This window comes from Microcebus murinus, chromosome 4 (assembly GCF_040939455.1).
Source record: "Microcebus murinus isolate Inina chromosome 4, M.murinus_Inina_mat1.0, whole genome shotgun sequence".
NCBI lineage: Eukaryota > Metazoa > Chordata > Mammalia > Primates > Cheirogaleidae > Microcebus > Microcebus murinus.
The window spans coordinates 75,335,189-75,358,156 of NC_134107.1; the positions used below are offsets into that span (position 1 = coordinate 75,335,189).

The window sequence follows — 22,968 nt, forward strand, 5'->3', positions numbered from 1 at the left end:
CCCACCCCTATGATCTCATTTAACTTTAATTACTTCCTAAAAGCCCTATCTCCAAATACAGTCTTACTAGAAATTAAGGCTTCAACAATATGAATTTTAAGGGGACACAATTCAGTCCACAACATTCTTTCTCTCTCGGACCACTTGCCCCTGGGGACACCACAGCTGTGGTGCTGTGAGGCAGACCTGCAAAAGGCCCACAGGGCAAGGGATCAAGGCCTGCCGACAGCTACACATGTGAGCTCAAAAACAGACCCCCACTCCCCACCTCCATTCGAAACTTCAGATGAGACCACAGCCCTGCCAGACAGCTTAACTGCAACCCCATGAGACACCTTCAGCCAGAGACAGCCGGCTAAGCAAAGCCTGGATTCCTTCCCTATAGAAACCATGGAATAATAAATTTTTGTTATTTTATGATGTTAACTTCTGGGGAAATTTGGCAGGGAGCAACAGAGCACTAATACGCTACTGCAAGTTCTTGGGCTTCCTGAATTCTATCACATTTCTTTAAGTGTCCCCAATCATAACCATTATTCTCCCACAGGTTCCTCTCTGAGAAGCAAGGGCTCTCATGCAGATCAGGGACAATCAAAACAGGGCCCACCCTTGGGGAGGGGCGGTTCAGCCACGTGGGGAGCACAGGTGCTTTGATGCGGGCAGGAGAGAAGTGATGACATGAAGCTGTTGGTGGATCTTTGCTGCTGCTCTCATGGATTCACAGACCCTCCCTGGGGCACCTGGCCCCCTTCCAGTGGAAATGTAGTCTTAGGACAGGGGTCCTCAAACTTTTTGAACAAGGGGCCAGTTCACTGTCCCTCAGACCGTTGAAGGGCCGTTGGAGAGTGCGGCACACATTCCACACATGCGCACTGTGGGCCCGGGACTAGTCGGCTGCTAAGCAGGACAGGCAGCGGTGGCAAAAACACCCAGCGGGCTGGATAAATGTCCTCCTGCGGGCCACATGTGGCCCATGGGCCATAGTTTGAGGATGCCTGTTAGGAGATCTTAGGATATTATCACTGGAAAGGCCGTAAAACAAAATCCAGTGAAAACCCCAAAAAGGAAACTGAGATCCAGGGACAAAGAGACGTTCCCAAGATGAGTCAGCTAGGGGCAGAGTAGGATCTAAAAGGAGGGTGTGATCATCTCAGATGCTTTTTTCTGTATTCCCATAATTTCTACTTGAAAACATTTCAAGAGGTATTCATTCAATTCTGGTTTCAGCCTGTTTTCTCTTACGTATCATATATTCTATGTTTTCCCTAATGCCTTAGAAATTGGTGCCTCCAAGCTGCATAGGTCAGTGATTTAATGTTTATTTTTCCCTTCCCCAAAGCTCCGGTATTCTCTGAAGTGTTAAATCTTTGAAGGCAGCTGAGGGACTATTAAAATGTCAGTAAAAATTAAATAATCCTCCCTAAAGACTGAGAGGCATGAGTCATTCTCTGGAGGACATTGTGGTCGAAGCCCTTTGTTGGAGATATCAAAAAATGTCATCTTCTGTTTGATGCCTTTCTCCAGAGAGCTCAGAAAACATACACATGTAATCTGACTAAGGGGAAGAACAGATCTTGATACTGTCACCTACAGATGGAGAAACTGAGGTTCAGAAAGGTTAAGTGGCTTTTCCGAGGCGTCTGTTAAATGGATAATGACCCGAGCAAAGGGCTTTGGGGCCCTGTAAACCCCTCGCTGAATTCTCTGCCCTCACCAGTGCTAGGGGTCCTTCTGCAGCGATACAGCCACCCGGCAGGACCGTGACACTTGCCATTCCTGTGTCACATTTGCTTGTCACTTTGGGAAGTGACATCATAGGTGGCTTCGGGATAAGGCCTGATATACCCCAGTTCCATCCCCTACTAGCTGTCTTACTGTAAAGGAGTTCCCCAACCCCAGTGAACCTCCCTTTCCTCTCTGGACGCTGGTGATCAGCCTGGGCTGTGTGCCAGAACCCTCCGTGGAGCCCTTAAAAATAAACAGGTTAAACAGACAAATAGGCAAGGGTTCCACCTCCAACATCGGATTCAGAAAGTCTGGGATAAGGCTGGGCTTTTTTTTTTTTTTATTTATTGTTGTTCTCTCAAGGAACCCTGCCTTCTGTTATAACAGTGGCTCTTTCCCCTTAGTGCCCGCATGCACGTGCCACTTCATTTGGTAGATGCCACAGGCTGATGACAGGCCTCTGAGCAACTAAGGTGGATCAGCCCTGGTCCAACACGCAGCAGTGCGGAGGACGGATTTAAGGGAGTGCTAGTGTGGCTGGGAGGATTTCCATCCACCCTGGGCATTTTGTGCGGCCAATCCAAGGACCCCAGGCTCTGACTTCCTGCCTTTCCAGGGCATGTTGAGGCTCAGTGGAGTGCGCCTATCAGCCTTGCTGCAGGATATATCCTCTCACCTCACCTTGTGAAGCCTCCTTGACAGGCATGATTATGTTGTCCATCATCTGCCGGTGAGCTCTTTTAATAACTTCTCCCATGTTACAGAACGCTTCCCACCCACACACCCTCTCCAACTCACTCCCTCCGATCTTTCTTCTTCTCTCTCTGCTAACTTATCCATTCCCTTAGGCACCGAGTTTCTAGTTTACTCTGGCCGTCATTGGTTATAAAAGCTCTGGTAACTTGCAGTTGGCTCTGAAAATAGTTTCAGCTCCTACCATTCTATGCCTAGGATTTAGCAATACCAAAGGCTTGCCTGAGTGTACCTTGCAGTTTCAGCATTCTTAACTCACACATGTTCTCATCTACTTGAAATATCATTTCTTCCTGTCACTTTTCTACCTTGGTGCTACTGGAAACTCCTATCTTTCCTTCATGACCAAATTCAGTTGTTTTTTTTTCTCTTGGAAACTCCCTTGACCACACTTTCCGACCATCACCTGTAAACGCGTTTGTCTCCTGAGAAATGGGACCCCCTATGAGGCTGATGGAGCTGGGGGCCACCCTTCTTTGGATCCCCAAGCCTGCCATGCAGGCGGGGTCCTTAAGTATTTATTGGATGGATGAATGAATTGATTCAATGGTCATACTTAGTGGCCCACATAGGAAACTTTTTGAGTTTGTCCAGCACAGAAGTTCTTTGCACCAATAAAGATGGAGTTTTGAGTACTTAGCTGAGGAATGAATTTATTTACACTTAGCCTTCCCAGGCCTAGCATAGTTCCAAGCCATAGATGGTTGAAAGAGTTTATACCTGGGTATCACAGAAGGTGGTTTCACCCAGCAGTGGGGGCAGCTCTATGGGTGTGCAGCCTGTGCAGTTGAACAGAGAACCTTTTGCCTGGAAGGGTTTCCTTCTTGGTTTAATGCTCTGCTCTGGCTGTGTTGAGCTTCTTGATATTTTTTTTAAACAAGGGGCCCTGCGTTTTTATTTTGCATGGGAACCCACAATCTTGTTATCGGTCCCACCTGGCAGAGCTACTGCCAGTTCAATTGGCAAGCCCTTGGGAGATTTTTGGTGCAATCATCAAGATCTCCTGGAGTCTGTGACTGGTGCTGCTTTTTGTCCTTTTTGACTTTGCAAAAAGCCAATGGGCTGCTGACCCAAAGAGTTGGTATTCTGCCTGTGGGAAGGTGCCAGCTTTAGTCATCACCCAATGAAGAACTTTTAAAAGGCACTTAAAACAGAAGTAATTAGGGAGTCTATTTAAAATTAATTGCCAACTTAAAAAGTAATTGCTAATTCCATGGGCCTCCTCATGGCAACTTTCTGTTTTATTTCATATCATCCAAAGGCATATTTCAAACAGAGGGAAAAAAGAGTGCTTAGTTTAAGCCATTTCACTAGAATGGGATTTTATTTGCCCTCCTCAAAGGATGAGAAAATTTTAGGCTGGCCATTTTCTTTAACTACTTAATTTAAATGTAAAAAGTAGTTTTTAAAAAAGTTCTTTGAAATAACTTTATAATGAGAGCTTTAACAAAAGTGATTTTCTAAGTAAAGTCAGTATCTTTCTGAGGATAAACTAAAATAAGAAATGAAAATACCCAGAAAAAGAAGCCTATGCAGGCAGTATGATCTTTTCCTACAATTATTAATATTTCAAGTGGCATGTATGTTGAGAATTAAAACTGGCCAGGAAAGTAACTTGAAAATTTGACTACTCTCCAAAATTTATATTAAAGAATTATTTTCCATGTACCTTTACTTATTACACACATACTCTGTGTCCACTGTATAAAACCTAGAAGGATAAGCAAAAAGGAAAAAACAAGTCCCTTTTAACCACGGTTACCATTTTGATAGAAGTACCTTTTGCCTTTTTTTTAACAAAAATGGGCTCATAAACTAGACATTATTTTGTAATCTACTTTTTACAATGCCTTGCAAACATATTTCCATGTCATTATATATTCTTTTACATTTTTATGTGATATTGTGTATAATATTCTATATACGTGATATGAATGTACTAGAATTTATTCAACCAGTCCTAATTATTGGCAAATTCAGTAGATACCAGTTTTTTTCCACAAATGCAAACATCTATTTAGCAATAGCATTTTATAGGTCTATAAATGTTTCATATACATTTTTAAATATTAAATATTCCTGATTTCTCCATGTTGCCTTCTTTTGAGGTTCTTTCTTTTAACACATGCATGTGCAATGGGCATATATGTGCAGTATGTGCATCCCCTGTGTACATTGTGCTAGCATGATCGTGTACATGATTTGGTCCTCAGGTTGTTTCTTCTGCAGTTCGACATTCATCTCTTTCTATGTGCCAGGCTCTGTGCTCAGTACTGAGGTACAAAGATGCATAAGACACAGTTCCTTTACCTAAAGGGTACATAAATCTAGTGGGGGAGAGGAGGACATACATATAACTAATGATAATGTAAATATAGAGGCCAAAATGATATTAAGGGATCACAGAAGAGGAAGTAATGGGAGAAACTAGGGGAGCTGTTCCAGAGGGGATCCTGCAGGATCTGTGGGATCCTGTAGGATTTTGATAAGAGAAGGAAGGAAGAGAACATTGTGAGTAGAAGGAAAAGCACAAGCATGGGCCTGGAGAAATAAATGTGCATAGTGTCTTCAGCTGTCACTGGAGCAGACAGTACAGGGTGGAAGAGGATCCAGAGATGACACTGGAAGGGTAGATTGGGACTAGATGAACAAAGGGCTAGAATGTCATTCTCAAAAGTTTTTGCTTCCGTGTATAAGAAGTTGGAGTCAGTGACTCTCTTGAGCAGTTGGGGTAGGTCTGGATCCAGAGTTTTAGGAATGTAACTCTGGTTTGGCCAAGAGGAGATAGACTCTGCAGCAGTTAGCAATTGTCTCTCAAAGCAGTCCAGGCAAGAGATGACGAGAGCCTCACCTGGCTGTGACACCTGGCCACAAGACATTCAAGAGATATCTCGGAGGTAGAATCAAAAGAACCCAGCATTCTGATTCACGTGAGAGAAGGAAGCTGGGAAGACATGCAGGAAACTCTAAACCACTATGTCTAGTTTAAGGAATTCTTCATCAGGTTGCTAAGCCTCTAGAGATAGGGAGGATGTCTTCAGGACTTCCCTTCTCCTCCACACAGTGCCCAGAGTAGTCAAACACAGGTGGCACTGGGAAAATCTTTATTAAACGCAATTGTCATAGCCAGTGTCTCTTGTGGGAAAGACAGAAACCTTCCACTTCTCAAATGAAACAACAATGCCCTTTAAGGATAAGGCCATAGCAAAGGAATGCAACGACATATTCAAGAACCAAAGCCCTGTTTATCATTTATCTTCAAAGGATAATCCTTATAGCCTTTAATAAGAGCGTGACTTAATCACCAAGCCTGGGTCATAAAGACTGTGAAATCTAAACATACTTGTGGAATTTCAAGCACTGATGAATAGGCATTAATAAAGCCGGGAGAAAGTATTGGTTCAAAAACAAGTTGTTATTAATAGATTGCCTGCAGCATGGGGTCAGGGAACAAACCGAACTGCAGTAGGACGGGAAGAAACTTAAAAGGATGATTGAAATGTTCTGCTTCTGGATGAGGGCAGTGGTTCCATGAAGGTGCATCAGAATGCATGAGCTGGACATTTCAAACATGATCATGTTAATTGTGACACCTCAGTGAATTCGAGATAAAAATAAGGGATTAGGTATCCCAAGAATGGAAAAACAAGCACCACATATACTCACCAGCAAACTGGTATTAACTGAGTAGCACCTAAGTGGACACATAGGTACTACAGTAATAGGGTATTGGGCAGGTGGGAGGGGGGAGGGGGACGGGTATATACATACATAATGAGTGAGATGTGCACCATCTGGGGGATGGTCATGATGGAGACTCAGACTTGTGGGGGGTGTGGGGGAAAGGGCATTTATTGAAACCTTAAAATCTGTACTCCCACAATATGCTGAGATAAAAAATAAAGAAATTAAAAAAAGAGGAATAAGTGTTTAGAAAAAAAAATTAAATAAGTGATTAGAACCAAAATTAAAAGTGCTACTAGAGTTGGATTGTTGAAATTGTTTCAGATTATTTCTTCCTCAGATACCTACTCCATAGAAATTTGAATCTGAAAAGCCACTTTATGGCAATTTAGTACAGCCCACACTTTTTGTGTGCCAGCTGTGGGCAGGATCCTGTGCAGTGACAGAGGACATAGTGGTGAATGTCAGAGACAAGCTCTGCAAAGAAGTCAGAGCAGCTGCCAACATACAATACCAAAGCAAGCATAACATATCTCCTGCTGGTTCTTTAAGCTTAGGGTACCTCATCTTAGGAGGAAAAGAGAAAATATTTTTTAAAGACTAGATCAGAAAAATTGCAATGTATGTTCTATGTTGGTGACTCTTGCCATTTTGCTTCAGTGCTGATTTTAACACCTTTGACAATCTCAGACATTGAGCTGAGTTATTCTGACACTAGGTTAGATTAGATTCTTGGAGATGATCCTACCCCCGGGGGTTATTTCTCACTGAAGTGGGAGCGTCTGTATAACCATAAGCTATATGTGTGAATCCTGAGCATTTAACCAAATGGCATGAATCTGCTATGTTAAGTTTTCTTCCCATCCTGAAGATTCAAGCAGCTCCTCATGATCCAGACTTTTTAAATTTTTTGTGGAGATGGGGGTCTCGCTGTGTTGCCCAGGCTGGTCTTGAAGTCCTGACCTCAAGTGATCTTCCCACCTCTGCCTCCTGAGTAGCTGGGACCACAGGTGCAAGCCACCATGCCCTGCTGAATCCAGCCTAATGTGAATTTTTCCTTCGTTGATGTTGGCCCACTTAAGCCCAGGTCCAACAACTTAATGAGCAGTTTGGGGGGATGGGGGGAGGGTCTATTGGGAATAGAAATGAAACCAGCTTCATTTGTTTAAGTGCTGGAAGATAATCTTAGACCTTAACTGACCTGAGTTCTGCCATTCTAAAAATAAACACCCAGTGAATGTACACTTGTATAGTTCTGGTGGACCATAGGCTAGAGGCAAGGTCTCCTGTCTTTCAGGACTATACTACAATGCCTTCATTTTAAAGCATTTAAAACTTTGACTTTTAGGTACAGTTCCATATTCAAAAAGTCCATCATGATTGGAGTAATAAAATGTGGTATATGTATACCATGGAATACTATTCAGCTTTAAGAAACAATGGTGATATAGCATCTCTTGTATTTTCCTGGATAGAGCTGGAACCCATTCTACTAAGTGAAGTATCTCAAAAATGGTACATCACATGTACCCATCAGAGAATTGGTATTAACAGATCAAAACTTCAGTGGACATATAGGAATAACACGGGCAGGTGGGAGGGGGTAAGGGGGTAGGGGTATATACAAACACAATGAGTGAGATGTGCAACGTTTGGGGGATGGTCATGCTTGAGGCTCTGACTTGAGGGGGAGGGGGGGCATGGACAATATACGTAACCTTAACACTTATACCGCCATAATATGCTAAAATTAAAAAAAGGAATTATATAATATATACATATATATAATAATTAATTTTAAAAATATTCCTCAAAAAAAAAGTCCATCTTTCCATTTGGCCAAATTGAGAGGAATCTAGACTCCATTTAGAAATCTTTTAAGAGAGAGAATATAGATGCCTTTGGCAACCCATGCCAGGATCTCACAGCCTTCCCCACTATGAATTTTTATGTGCTATTTCCTTCCTCCAGCCCCACTCCCACAAAATGCCACTACCTATTACTCCCTTTGAGCAAATAGGGATTTTAGTCATTCTCTTTTTCCTTGATTTTAATCCTGTGTAGGTCTGCCTGCACCATTTGCCACAGACAACGTGCAGAAACTTCACTTACAATGAAAGTCATACTTCTCTTGGTAGCCTGGCATTTCAGCATTTAAAGAAGCTAAGTAGCTCTGTCCTCATTAAATTAGGCTCAAATTGGAGAGGAGAATTACATACTTAAAAACACAGATGCAAAATGATGGATTAATGTTATACCTTAATATAACACATCTTGACATGCAGTAGGAGCGTTAGACCAATTAGCAAGCAAGTCTTCTACTCGGGTTCATCTTTTCTGCTGTGTATGTAGAAGGAATGGCAATTTGAAGGATGGCATTTATCAAACCCCTTTGGAGAGAAAGTTTCCACTTCAGTGATGTGACCTGCATTCATTTAACAAAAACCCCATCACCCGGGAACATGGCAAAGACCCAGTGCTACCCCAAAAGTACTGCCTCCAAATTGGCATTTATGCTTCTGACTTTATTTCTAAAAATTAATTAAAATCCATTGCAATTGTGTCTAACTTGGAGTTTTAATGTGCTCCAAAAATATATCCTGCTCTTTTCTTGAGAGCTAGCAAATCGTAAGTGATGCCTTTAGCAGGTTTTTTTGGCCTGAGTTCCCCACCCCCAGCCTTTTTCTGATCTTGCTTCCATGTTAGTCTGATTGGTAACAGAAAGGAGAGGGGAACAATAAATCTCCCAGTACCTCCTGGTGTGAATGCCCAAGATACTGTCAGAAGCAAAATGTATGGGGACGTGGGGGGGAGTGTGGGTCAGCAACTTGGTGGGGGGAAGGGATGGTTTTCTGCTAGGGTAAAGCAGAAAAACCCTGTCGCCCAGTTTAAATTAACAGAATCTGCCCAGAGGGGAGCCGTGGTCTTTGTGTGGCTGATTAATGTCAGCCCGGTAAACGCTGCACTTCAACCGCGGGGCTAGCCCGCTGAGCAGGAAGCTTGGAGAACACAGCGTCTCCTGCTTAGGGGATCAGAGCCCGGCTGAGTGCCTCTGAACAGGGCTGAAGAGAAAACTGCAGCCCTGGAACGTGGGTGCTATAATTAGATTTCAGCTATCTGTCCCAATGAAGGAAACACGGAGACCCTTAAAAGCACCTTCCCTTCCGGCCTTGCTGCGGCAGAGAGTGAGCGGCAGTGTGTAAATCCAACCCCTGCCTCTCCTAACTCAGCTGGTCAGAGCACCGTGGCTTTCAGAACAGTGAGTCAGAAATTACCTTCCTCCCTAACTGATCTTCGGGCCTGAAGAGGAATAATGTTCAGGCATAGATCTGAAGTCCCTTAAGAGAACTGAGCAAAGAGCCTAGAGCAAACAGGACTTCGCTTGTTGTCCTTTGTGCTTACCTAAAGATGCCGGTGGCACCAGGCAAGCCCACCAGCCCTTGGGTAATGCATCAGCGAAATGGGTTTTGTGGTTGCCGGCACATGTTCCCATAAAAGACCCAGCATGCATTTCCTGCCTACTCGTCTTCTTGGCAAGAGCAGTGTACCATATGCTGAGGGTGGAAGTTAAATCCGTAGGGAATGTGTGTGATTTGAAAACTTATGTGGTATATTTATGTCAATCGCTGATGTGTTTCCATAAATGCATTTTTGTGACTTTGAGAGGCATCCGGAGACCATTGAATCAGTCAAGGCAGCTTCTGGGGCATACGACCTATTCTGACACCGAGACAGGGCTATTTGTTTTCCAGGTGCAAGCTTGATCACCTCTGCAACCCTTTGTGCATTCAACCCAGGCATTTATGTTGAAGAATTTAATCTTGCAGCCACTCCAGAAATAGCTGAAGGCATCCCCGAAACCTCTACTCTGGAGCCTTATATCAAGGGGCAGCAAGAGAAGAGAAAAGCCTTCTTGTTTTTAAATCCAGTACCAATAAAATCAGAGGATGATGTTTATACATCACAGGGTGGTCGTTTTGAAAGAGAAATAAAAATAAATAATGAAACTTTGGAAAAAAAATGGACTCTCTGGAATGGAACCAAGAACAAGTGCTCAGTGTTGACCTTTTGGTTAAAGCCATATAATGCAATTTATGTCATCCCCTCCAGATATATGACTTTATTGGTTTGCTGGGAATTTAGGCTTAAGGGAAATTGTATATTGGGTAAGTAAAATGTTTAGCTCTTAATTGCCAAGTGAAGTGTTATAATAGAAGGAAAAAAAAAAACATGGCTAGGCCCTCCCCTCTAAGAGCTTATGTTCTAGGGTTCTGTGATTCTCAAAGGACATTTTCAGATGGTTTTCATAGCTAAAGACCCATGACTAATAACTGTCTTCATAAGAGCTATTAGGATTAGAATGGTGCTTTTTCATCCTACAAAGTTGTTCCATTTTCCTTCTTATAAATCTTAATGACTAAAGTGAATTTGAGGTTTTTAAACTGCTTTGAAGTGCTAAGATTCTCTCATAAAAACAGTTAAATCAATCTTCAGAACCAGAAGTCAGTCCAACCCAACCATTATTCAGTAATTTGTTGGTTGTTGATGGACATTCTCTGGTTGATATGTTTAGGCTTTAGTATATATTAACGTAAAATAGCATTTTAGTAACCGTGTTTCTTGAAGCCATAGAGCTAGAGATCACCTTTGGACTAGGTCCTTTCTCTTCCTTGAAAGGGCCTTGGATTTATTTTTTCCCTTCATAGTTCCTTATGACCCCATTCTTGTGGCTTTGCGTGCCGTCTGTGCATTGATGATGCTTAAGTGCTTGAGTGTACAAGCTCCACCTTGGCCCTCTCTATCCAACTTGCTGCTTGACATCTCTATTTGATCCTCAAATGCATACCTCAGACTCAACCTGTCTCAAACGGGCTTCTGGTCTTTCATTTAAAACCTAGTCCTTCTGCAGCCCCTTCCATCTCAGTAACAGTTACCCTCTCTTTTCCAGTTGCTCAGGCCAAAACCTAAGAGTCGTCTTGAAAACCTCTCTTTCTCTTACATTTTATATCTATCTTGCCAGCCCCACAATCAGAAAACATTCCATACTCACCACCTCCAGGGTCAGAATACATCCAGGACCCCCTCACTGCACACCACCTGTGTGCTCAGAATAGATCTGGAACCTGACCCCTTCCCACCACTCCTCACAGTGGGCCCCATGTGCCACCAGTGTCACATGCCCGTATTCCCGCGGGAGGCTGTGTGCTGGTCTCCCTGCTTCCTCCCTGGCTGCACTTCAGTCTGCTCACAACCAGCAGCAGGAGGGATGCTGTCAAAATCTAAGCCACTTCCCATGACTACCCTCTCTCAGCCCTCCAGGGCCTTCCCGCTCACCACCACACCCCCACTAGAATGTAAAGATATCCTCAAGAAACGTGGGACTCTTCTCCATTGCTAAAACCTCTAGCACCTAGAATAGTGACTGGTAGATTCTAAATAAATATTTATTGAAGCCATTAATTGAGTGAGTGATTTCTATTTCTCCTTCTGTGGCACATCTATGCCCACGCATCCATTGGCATCTGAGAGTTTCCCTTAAACATTTATGGGAGGATGGGTTGTATATTAAGAATATTCAACTATTGCTAATACTTGTGGCCAATATTTTCCCAGTTTCTTTACCTTTTAATTTAGTTGTATTTTTTTTTTTTTTTACAAACTGAAGGTTACATTTTCATAGGACTGCAGCTATCTGTTTCTGTAATGATTATTTTTCTTTGCGTGGCCCTTCAAAAGTCAGCGAAGCCATGACGCTCCAGTGCAGATCATCTGGCCACGTTCTTGTCCGCTCACGTTCCTCTGTCGCTCCCACAGGCATCAACAGGAAGGTTGTGTACTCCCTGGCGGACTCGGCCGATGGGGTCTTCTCCATCGACAGCTCGTCAGGCATCGTTATCCTGGAGCAGCCGCTGGACCGCGAGCAGCAGTCTTCCTACAACATCAGCGTGCAGGCCACCGACCAGAGTCCCGGACAGTCCCTGTCCTCTCTCGCCATCGTCACCATCACCGTCCTGGACATTAATGACAACCCCCCTGTGTTCGAGAGGAGGGACTACCTGGTGACAGTGCCTGAGGACACTTCTCCAGGCACCCAAGTCCTTGCTGTTTTTGCCACCAGCAAAGATATCGGCACAAATGCTGAGATTACGTATCTCATCCGGTCTGGGAATGAACAGGCGAAATTTAGGATCAACCCAAAGACAGGTGGGTATAGAGCAGCCTACTTAGAATTCAGGGTTCACTAGACCCTGCTTCTCTCAGTAGTCTCACTGCCCTTGTTGGTGGGTGGTTTTTCTTTCCTCCTCCTACCTCCTGTGCACTGGAAACAAATCAGGTAGCAGAGCTCGCACGCAGATCCCAGATTCCCTCCCTCCAGCACTCTGCTTCTGAGGGTGGGCCCTGCTAAATTTAAGCTCCTAGCTGTGGGCTTACTTGGCAAATACCTGACCCCCAGGTTGGCTCCAGGCTTTCTAGATGGGAGGACTCGGGGGCGGCAGTATGGTTCCTGGATGGGGAGAGGAAATGGTATTTATATTCCAAGCACAGAGTTTGTTTCTCTCTTTTCTGTTTGCTTTTTTATCCACATCGCATGTGCATGTGTTAGAAAATACTCCTGGAGATGAGCCTCCACTCGCCACTGTCCACACTTAGACTACCACTCTCAGGTCACCTGCCAAGGCAGATGACAGTGAGTGATTTGCATGGTGACATGGTGACATGGTGCAGCCTTCTCAACCCAGCACCCCCAGTAGCCTCCATCAGTGGTTTGGAACCAGTGCTGTGCCTGAACCCTGCTTGCTGCTCCTTCCTGGGCAGAAAGCTCATTTCTCACCACATATTTTTCAAAATCTGGGGGAATGTGTAGCATCACCTGGGGAAAAAGGTGCCTATAAAGAAACCAAAAGAAAAAAAAAAATAGAACCCTTAGGCTTTCTTTGTATCTGTGAGTTAATAAATATTAGAGGGGCTTTGAGTAAATAAAGATGGTAATTCAGAAAACAAATTTGGATATTCTTTTAAGAGTAAACATACTCACTCTTGTACTTTCATGGAGTGTTTGGATTTCGATTTCAAAACCCTTTAGCCTATGTTCTCATTTGTTTGCCAATTCCCCTATCAATAGTCAAGGCAGTTCTCATTCTGCAAACAAGAAAGGTGAGTCTCTCACCCCTTCCAGCCTTTGGACATATTTTCCTTATTACTCAAGGAGTGTGCACCTGTCGAATGAGGTGGCAGAGGAAGTCCATTCTCCGTTGGCTAGTCCAGTAAACACAAACAAGAAACTGTCATAATCAGCAATATTTATTTAACATGGCAAATACACCAAGTTCTTATTAAATTATTAGGTATTTCTCACATTTTCCATGTGAGAAAAATAGAGCTTCAAAGAGGTTAAATAATTTCCCCAATGTCTGCTGTTCGTAAGTGGGTTATACAAGATCTGGACTCAGATCTTCGTGCTCTAATGTTGATATAACACTGCTGTACTATGGGGCTGCAAAAAAATGCAAGAGATACAATCCTGGCCCTTAAGTATAAGAAGGTGTAAATATTGATGGAGGAATTACATTAGCAGCTTCTCCCAGCAGTAACTCTGTTCATTAAGGTAAATTACGTTAAATTAAAATGTATGGGGATTTGCCTCATTTAAATATGCCTTAGCCTGTCTAGTTATGGTCATAGTATATGTACACCATGGGAAAATGGTTAAGTACTATTTCAGTTTGGCACTGGCTAACAAGACTAGAATACAAAAGAAAGCAGTAGGAGTGGTGAATGCTAAGGAAACTTGACAATGGGAAGAAAGAGGCTCTTGTTATAGGTCTGACTTCTGTGTTTCACTGTAACTCGGCCTATTGGCAGTCTTAGCAGCTAGAGAAGGTGCCTGTCCAGAAATGTGAAGAGACGTGACCTTCTCACCAGTCCTGATGATTGGTTACCATGTGGGAGCAAAGCAAATGCCCTTGAGAAGTGCTCTGCAGGCAATCCAGTGACCACATGCAGAATGCAGGAGTAGTGGCCTCACTAGCAGGGCTAGAAGTGGGGAGAGAGCACTAACAGAGCCCCTCCTAGAGGTGGCACCCAGCTAGCGGCTCTCACTTGTTCTACTTGCTTCCTGTAAACAACTGGGTGACATGGGCATTATCATCTCTGCGCTGTAGTTGTGGGCACTAAACTCACACTTAATATTTGGCCATTGAGCTGCCTGGATCCTAGGTAGTTCCTTTTCTATTATGTCACTGTACCTTGAGATTTCTGAGATCTTTGCCCTCTTTGGGCCGTAATAGTTTGAGATAAGCACATTATAACTTGGCAAGGCCCCTTTGCAGTTAATTCAATTCGGCGAAGTCTGCAAGTATTTATTTGCTGACAAGGATGGCGTCACACAGTCACTTCCACACATCTATGCTTGCTTTTGGTCTTCCCAGGTCCGATGGGCTGGGAAATACCTATAGGGGATGCCTTTTCCTGTCCCTACTCCTAGTTGCGCGGGAGTGAACGATGCCAGAGATTTTCAGGCTGCTCAAGAGATGTTCAGGAACTGTTACGGAAACATGCGAAGACTTTTTCATTTCTTCAGTGTTGTGTTTGATGGATAGCTGCACTTTCACTGACAGCATTACTCAGATTTCTGGAATGCTTTCAGTAAGGCATTAAATAAACAAATGCCTGAATATCTAGAATTCTTGGCTGGAGATGGTGTTATAAATATTACCACGATTATAGAACTGCTGACCGATGTTTTTCTCTAATCAAAGCTAAAGCTCCCCATTTTTCTTCAAAGGGGGTATTTCCGTCTCTGAGGTCCTGGACTATGAATTATGCAAAAGGTTTTACCTGGTGGTGGAAGCCAAAGATGGGGGCACCCCAGCTCTCAGCGCCGTGGCCACCGTGAGCATCAGCCTCACAGACGTGAATGACAACCCGCCCAAGTTCAGCCAAGACGTCTACAGCGCAGTCATCAGTGAAGATGCCTTGGTGGGAGACTCTGTCATTTTGGTAGGTGCCTGGGCAGGCAGTGGGGGTCTAGATGTTGAGGACTGATCATCCTCAACAGAGTGAAGAAGTGAGCAAAGTCTGTCTTGGATTTTCTTCACATTTCCCCTTTCTATATCCATTTGTCCCCAAGAATTGTAGTCAGGCACTGGTCTTTGAAGGGCTTCTGCTGTGTATTTATTAGAAAGGGTCTGACAGATTAATGTATATCAAGATATAAGTGATTGCTAATCATTTATCTCCCAGGAGTGTATATTTTTTGAGAAAACAAAAGAGATCATGCAGTGAATTTTTAATGATGGTTCCTACTAGTTTATAAACTTAGATGACAGGTTATTGGGTGGGTAGGAAGGAATATGGTGCTGTCTTTTTATTGAAATCTATCACACAGCATGGTAAGTATAGTTAATAATAATGTATTATACATTTCAAAATTGCTAAGATAGTAATTTTTCAAATGTTCAAGAAAAGATATGTATTTGAGGTGATGGGTATGTTAATTAGTTTGATTTAATTATTCCACATCGTATTCATAAATCATAGCATCACTTTTTACCCCATAAATATATACAACTATAATTTGTCAATTTACAATTAAAAAGTTATTCGGTTGCTAAAGACAGAATAGAATCCCTCTCCCTCCCTACCATATACACACCTAGGCACACAGAGTGAGGCAGCTATATGTGGGAGCAAGTTTGAGATTGATTGGTCACTCTTAGAGGAGCCCTTTCCACAAGGAATTTTTTCTAGCAACAGTAAGACCAATCCGTGAGTTCTGAGAACTCAGATTCTCTTAGACCACAGATTGCATTGTATGCACAATGAGTCCCATCTCACTCTTCTTACCCGTCCCTAGGCTGGATGGGTCCCTTCCATCCATCTCATGGCATCTCAGGCTGCGAGTAGCTGCAGGCCTCTGCTGGATGACAGTGCATTCCTTCCTTATACATCAGAGGTGGACTTGCCAGGCCCCCTCTCCTTCCAGCATAGTACAAGACCATTTCCATACATAAAAATCTCAGCATTACCAACATGGCGCAGCAGATGGTGGGCAGTACGTTTGCTATGTGGGAAGGGGAACTTTCTTGGGCTTCCTTAACATGGAAATGCATAGGTCTAAAGCATGCTTGACTCAGTGGCAATTTTGTGTTCAAATTCAAGAAGGAATCAGGAAGGCATCCCTGTCAGTTAGCTCTGGGTTCTATCCTTAGATTCTGAAGCCCCAAGGAAAATCAGGCCTAACAAGCATCAGGCTATAGACAGGTAAAAATTAACATGGAAATAAAATGGGGCTCCAATCTTGGTGCTGGCTTCTTTCAGCCCACTCATCACCTCTTGTGATGGGGGTGGTGTGGTCATTGGCATTAGGGATCAGAACTCCTGAGAAAAATGTCAGAGCTGTGCCTATTTAAACAGACACAGGTCCCTAAGAATCAACCTTTTCTCTGTCTCTTGTGTCACGTCACGTTGTGTCTTTGCTTTGCTTGTTTTTCCATCAAGCTAATAGCAGAAGATGTAGACAGCCAGCCCAATGGACAGATTCACTTTTCCATTGTGAATGGAGATCGGGACAATGAATTTACTGTGGATCCTGTCTTGGGACTTGTGAAGGTTAAGAAGAAATTGGACCGGGAACGGGTAAGCTAGTTTATGCCAGCTCCTTCCCTGGAATCAGAGGCACAGGCTCCACGAGCATAAATAGTGTGGTTCTTCATTCTAAATAGTAAATAGGGATGGGCTAAATACAGCATAAAGTATTTGGGTTAGACCTTTGAAAGAATTTTCTGGCAATATTAGATACTTACAATTTCTTACTTATGGGAGTTTTAAAGAAAAGGCAAATATGTGTCTTTCTGGATGGTTTGAAGTTCAGTCCGTCCTAGAGGAAGTGGGCAGAAAAGTACCTTCAGCGTTAGTATCCTGTGGTCCTATTTTTATGAGAAACTGTAGCCCTAGGTGAGCAGATACAGAAGGATCACCTGAAGGCATTTAAGTCAGAAAGAATGACCCAGAAAATTCCTCTGTCCAAAGTTAAACTAAATTTCTAAACACTGTCTTACTTGACCAAAAATATATGCCTTCAAATAGTAATTAAATATGGAAAAAGATGCCATTGTAGTGACACCAAAAAAACAGGTAGATTCCACTGGTTGACACATCTTCATAACCCCAGCAATGTTAACACTGATGAATCAGACAGATCACTGGTGACAACTGTTGCACTGAACAAAGGCCTAGAGCTGGGGTCCCAACTGGGGTGGTTTTGTCCCCAAGGGGACATTTAGCAATGTTTGCAGACACTTAGTTGTTACAACTAGACTGGGGGTAATAATGGCTCCTACTTTTGATAGAGGCCAGGGATGTTGCTAAACATGCCACAACACACATGTCAGCCCCCAATGACAAAGCATTATCCGGCTCCAAATGCCAGGGGTGCCAAGGTTGAAACACCTGGTCTAGAGAATCAAAGTGAAGATGTTTGATCTTTAACAAAGCACGGCCCAGACCTGCAGTTCCTCGGAGCGTGCACGGAAGGAAGGAAGCATTATGGTTCTTTACTGTCACCTCTTTGTGCCTTGGCAGGTGTCTGGATACTCCCTGCTTGTCCAGGCTGTTGACAGTGGCATTCCCGCAATGTCATCCACCGCAACCCTCAACATTGATATTTCTGATGTGAACGACAACAGCCCAGTGTTCACACCTGCTAACTACACGGCTGTGATTCAGGTAAGCAAATCTTGCCTTCCAGGCACTTGTCCTCGCGTATTCAGCTTCCTTCCTCTGCTATTGTTATGTTACTTAATGTCAATTCATCCCTTCAAAGGACAGGCATGAAACAAGCCTGATTCTTCGACCACAACTGACTAATAAATAAGAGCTACCAAGGATTGGTGTCTTTTAGGTCCCAGGTGCTTTATGTGTACCGCCTCTCCCCACAGTGGCCCTGTGAAGTGGGAGGCGGATTAGCCCCCACGTTATAGTTGAAGGAACTAAGGATCTGTGAGGTTAAGTAGTTCACCCAAGATCGTGCGGCTGGTAAGTGGCAGTCAGGCTTTGAACTTGGGTCTATCTTCTGCAAAAACACACTCTCTTTCCACAGTGACAAGCTGCCTTTAAGCAACTTCGTGCTATTCTGGCAGGGGAAGGGAATTTGATATATACCGTCTCATCAGTCAAAAGGAGATCAAGCATCAGGATAGAGCTGCTGCTCATTAAAATTAATCTTCCATAAGCAATTTGTTTAGCACTTTAAATCCACCTGTTCTTTGAAATTAGAATGCAGGATAGAGTAACCAACTGCTGGTATTCTGCTGTCAGAGAGAATGACTCTTCTTCCTATTTCTTATTCAGAAGATATTTCATGAGCACAGTATCAGGTCCTGAGCTTCCTCTACTTCCCAGTATTTCTAGAAGAGGCTAGAAGCCCAACCTTAGGAGGATCAGGAAATCCAGCCCAGGAGTACTGTCAATGTGGAGGCCTTAGAGGAGACAGAGATAGATGTACGTGTGTTGAAGGGCCATGGGTATTCTAGAGAATCAGCTCTTGCCTGATCCAGTTTGGCCTTGGGGAGTCCCAGGGCTCTGTGGGTGGAAGGTGAGATGCAGTGGGCCAGGTCTAGAGGGGCCCCTTTGGAATGGCATTGAAGACTTTGGGTCTGGCCATCCATAGCCGGCCTCCCCCTGCCCCGGTGCTGCTGAGCTATCCAGTAATCAGATGGGGAGGCAGTCCTAAGGCCGGCAGCTACCCGCTTGTCCTCTCCCCTTTGGCAGTGCAATCTGATTTCTTCCTTCCCTAGTAGTGGTTTGGTTTTTCCCTCCTCTCTGAGGCTTTTCCCAGCAGCTGAGCACTCATGCATTCTGCCCCCTCGCCTGTTTCCACAAAGCTTGTCCCGAGTCCCTGCCTTTCTCCATCTCTCTGTCTCCCCAACTGCGCCTCTCCCTGCCTGCTATCTGCAGGGGCGCCCTCTGCCCTCTCACCGCCTCTATTCACCAGCCCCAGGACAGAATGGGCTTTGCCTGCTCAACATTCGTTTTAGGACACTCATCCATCAGCTTGACAGACTGTTTTCAAATGCACATCCAAAGTCTGCAGTGAAAGAACCAAGAGGCTCAGCCTGTGAGCCCTGGCCAGGTCCCCTGTCCCCGGCACCGGGCCTGCCTGTGTTATGTTACACCCTTCTTTCTCAGACATTGACCCTGAGGGCCACATTCTCTCTCTCTCTCTCCCTCTCTTCTACGGAGGAAATGGCCTTTATAGAGTGAGCACACAAATCAATAAATCTTCTGTTTTGTGGGATGCTGAGTAGGTTGTCATCGTGAAATATTAGTAAATCTGCGCTGTGCCGAGGCGGTCCCATGACTGATTCCAGAGGGACACGGTATCTAGTTTTTGATGAGCAAAAGGGCACTTGAGAGAAGGAGCAAAGAGAAGTTTGTGCAGTCCTTTCTCTTTCAAAAAGTGTGCCTCCCTTTCCGCAACACAGAGTGACTTCCTCATCCCATCACCTGGTTTTCAGAAGACTGATTCAGCACATAGAACTCGCGTGGCCCTGCCCTCCAACCTGCAGCCTATGGCTGTCTCCATCTCGGAGACCCAAGCTCATCTCATCCTCATGTCGATGTTGTCAGGAGGTCTGACCTAATAAAACTGCCTCAGGCCCATGCCGTGGTAAAACCGAAGTCTGAACAGGGTGGAGACGGCAACCAATGCCTGAGCTATAGGGGATTTAATTCAGCATTCTCAAAGTGAAGATAACCTTTGACCCAAGAAGGAGCTTTGTGTTCCCATTTGGGGGAGAAGACAGAGAAGTTCTGCAGGATAATGCTTACGTGACAGCATCGGAGCTCCCAAAACTTCTGACCCAGCTAAGGAGCCTCCTTCTCTTCATTCTCAAGAAGTGTTTTACCCCCTTTCTCTTTCCTAAAGAAACATGGCAAAACTGTGATCTGGAAAGTGGGGTATAAAACCTCATTTTCCACCTGGCATATTGACTGGGAAGTTGCCACGGTGCCCCCCACCCTGTCCCAGAAAGTCCGATGTTGTGACATTGTCTGAGTGTTGGGCCTTAGCATAGTTGTGTTGCGACAAGTGTGAGGAAGCCATTCCCAGGCTTCCCCAGGGCGTTGCCAGCTGACCCAGGACAAGGTGTACCCAGCACCATCCTGGGAACCTGTAATCCCATTCAGCTCAAAGTCCTCATGTTCTCACCTGCAGAGGATCATCTCATGGGGCAGTTGTGGGGAGGCAGCCAAGGATGGGAAACAAGGCTTACAGATGCGAGCATGTTTTCAGAAGACAAGATAATATCACAGGGAATCCCTTCCACTGAAAGTCCTGTTTTCTAACCCAGCACTCTCAGTTGGTAATTTTTTTTTTTTTTAACGTGAAAAGAGGTGTAATTTTATCTTCCTTTTTACTACACTCTTTTATACAGGAAAATAAGCCAGTGGGCACCAGCATCTTGCAGCTGGTGGTGACAGACAGAGACTCCTTTCACAATGGGCCTCCCTTTTCGTTCTCTATTTTGTCGGGAAACGAAGAGGAGGAGTTTTTGCTGGACTCTCATGGGATCCTTCGGTCAGCCGTGGTCTTCCGGCACACGGAGTCTCCGGAGTACGTGCTGTGTGTCCAGGTATGACCCGGCTCTCTGCCCATGTCACGCTAAGTCTTTCTCACGCTTGTTTCTGTCCCCTTGGTTCGTTTTTCTTTGTTGAGCAAGTCAACATAATTCATTACCACGCAGGAATGTTCCCCTTTTAATCTCAAATTCAATTTCACACCAATAAAAGCGGCCTCTGTGTGTGAAATTGAACAGGAAGGAAAGGAAGCAGCATTGTTCAGGAAGGATGTTCCAGTAGGGTGTGCCCAGCAGACAGTCACTGGGCTTAACTCTGCATTCTAAAAATTCCTGTGGCTCTAACTGACCCTCCGGACACAGCTCATTGGTCAACGCTTGCTATTTTAAAATGAGTATTAATTGCCGCATTGCCCCATTTGGGGAAACTGCCAATCTCTGTCTTCGTGAGATTTAGCCATTTCATGCCTCTGCTTGGTAGGCCTTCCCTGGGGAGGCAGGAGGGGACCAAGGACTCAGCTGGCAATAGCCTCCTGGCATTCCAGTTCCTCAAGGTCATTGGTCTGTGTGAAATGGAAGGTGACACAGAGGCAGGTGTGACAAGGGTATGGCAAGGAGCAGGAAACGAGAGAGCCCCCAAAAGTTCCTGCATATAAATTTTGCAGACACCAAGATTTGGATCCCATCACTGAAACTGAGTGACTTTTTCTACCCACAGTTAGTTGCCCCCAGAGGGCAACCTAGACTCATTATTAATGGTGGCAATAATAACAACAGTAATTCTTTATATTGGTATAGCATTGACTCTTGTATATATTGTCTCTTTGGCTAAGATAGAGCTTAATCTACCCCCGTGAAACCTTCCAAATTAATGACTTCCAGCTTTCAGCATGTGGATGAACTCTTAAGCTGCCACCTGCTCTTCCAACAATATTATGTAAATAAATTTTGATCATTATTTTTGTAAAGATAAGGTCTCTCTGTGTTGCCTAGGCTGGTCTTGAACTCCCGCCCTCAAGCAACCCTCCCACATTGGCCTCCCAAAGTTCTGGGCTTACAAGCCACCATGCCCGGCCATAAGTAATTTTATGTTGCACCCTAGGTACTCAAGGCAGGGAGAGATTCTCAGTGCCTTCTAACAGAAGCTGGTCCAGTTCTTCACACACCCTCTCTGGCTGTTAGGAAGCAGATTTCACACCTTAGGTTTTGCAGTCTCCATGGAGGGCTCCTTCCCCCTGGTCTCTTATATTAAACTGCCACCAAGTCCTGTGCGCTCTTCCTTCACAAGGTCCCTGTGTGCATCACGTACATTGCCTGTGCCACTGCCCAGCTGTGTTCTTCACTGCCCCACCGCCATCCTGCTGCTGCAGGAGCCTCCTAACTGATTCGTCTGGCTTCAGCCTTATTCTCTTCTGCTCCACTCCTACACCCCTCCCAGATTAATCATTCCCCTTTGACTCCACCATTCTCCTAAACCCTCAGCAAACTGGCCGAATCCTGCCCTCAGCCTGTTTTTAGAAATAAAGTTTCACTGGAGTGCAGCCTCACTCCTTCATTGACACGTGCTCGGTGACGGCCCCTGTGCCGTGAGGACAGCCTGGAGTGGTCGTGATAGAGGCTGTATAACCCACAGAGCCTAAAACATACATTATTTAGCTCTTTTCAGAAAACATTTGCTGATGCCTGACCTAAACTATGTATGGCTTCCCGGTGTTTGAAAACATAGGCCCTGCAGGCTGGAATTTGGCCCCAGACTTTTAGACTTGCAATTTCAGGGCCTTTCAGCAAATACCACACTCCAGTCCTTCTCTGGCCACCAGGCCCATTCCTCTGTCACCTTACACCTGGTGGCTCCATGCCTTTCTGTCATCTTTCTGGCCTCTGACATTAGACTGGGCACCCTCTGGCCTATACAGTCCAAACTCATCCCTGTCCTTTGAGGCCCTCCACAGTTTGACTTCAAGTTCAACCTAATTTGTTAACGTTATCTCCTCCCATGTGGATTTTCCATTGCAGTGTCTCTGGTTCACATCCTCCATCAAATACATCATGTGATGGTGGTAATAATAAAAACAACATTCACATGAGCCATCATGTACTAAGCATTTCTCTGGATGAGGCCTGTGTTAAACACTTTGCAATCACTCATTCCTTTAACCCTTTGCACTCAGATGTCGAGTGTGACTCGACACGGTTAGCATCAGTAGCAGCTCATGCCATGAAAAATCAT

At 44.5% G+C, this 22,968-nt stretch overlaps 1 protein-coding gene across 5 annotated transcripts in view; it reads left to right on the forward strand.

Annotated features, from left to right (window-relative positions):
• FAT3 (FAT atypical cadherin 3) overlaps window positions 1-22,968 on the forward strand; it is a 635,879-nt gene that overhangs the window by 559,555 nt on the left and 53,356 nt on the right. For all 5 annotated transcript variants that reach the window (XM_076002418.1, XM_076002421.1, XM_076002420.1 and 2 more), the window contains 5 exons: window positions 11,977-12,366; window positions 14,948-15,162; window positions 16,663-16,800; window positions 17,746-17,889; window positions 20,598-20,795. In XM_076002418.1, the coding sequence (XP_075858533.1) occupies window positions 11,977-12,366; window positions 14,948-15,162; window positions 16,663-16,800; window positions 17,746-17,889; window positions 20,598-20,795 (1,085 nt within the window). The remainder of the gene's footprint in view (window positions 1-11,976; window positions 12,367-14,947; window positions 15,163-16,662; window positions 16,801-17,745; window positions 17,890-20,597; window positions 20,796-22,968) is intronic.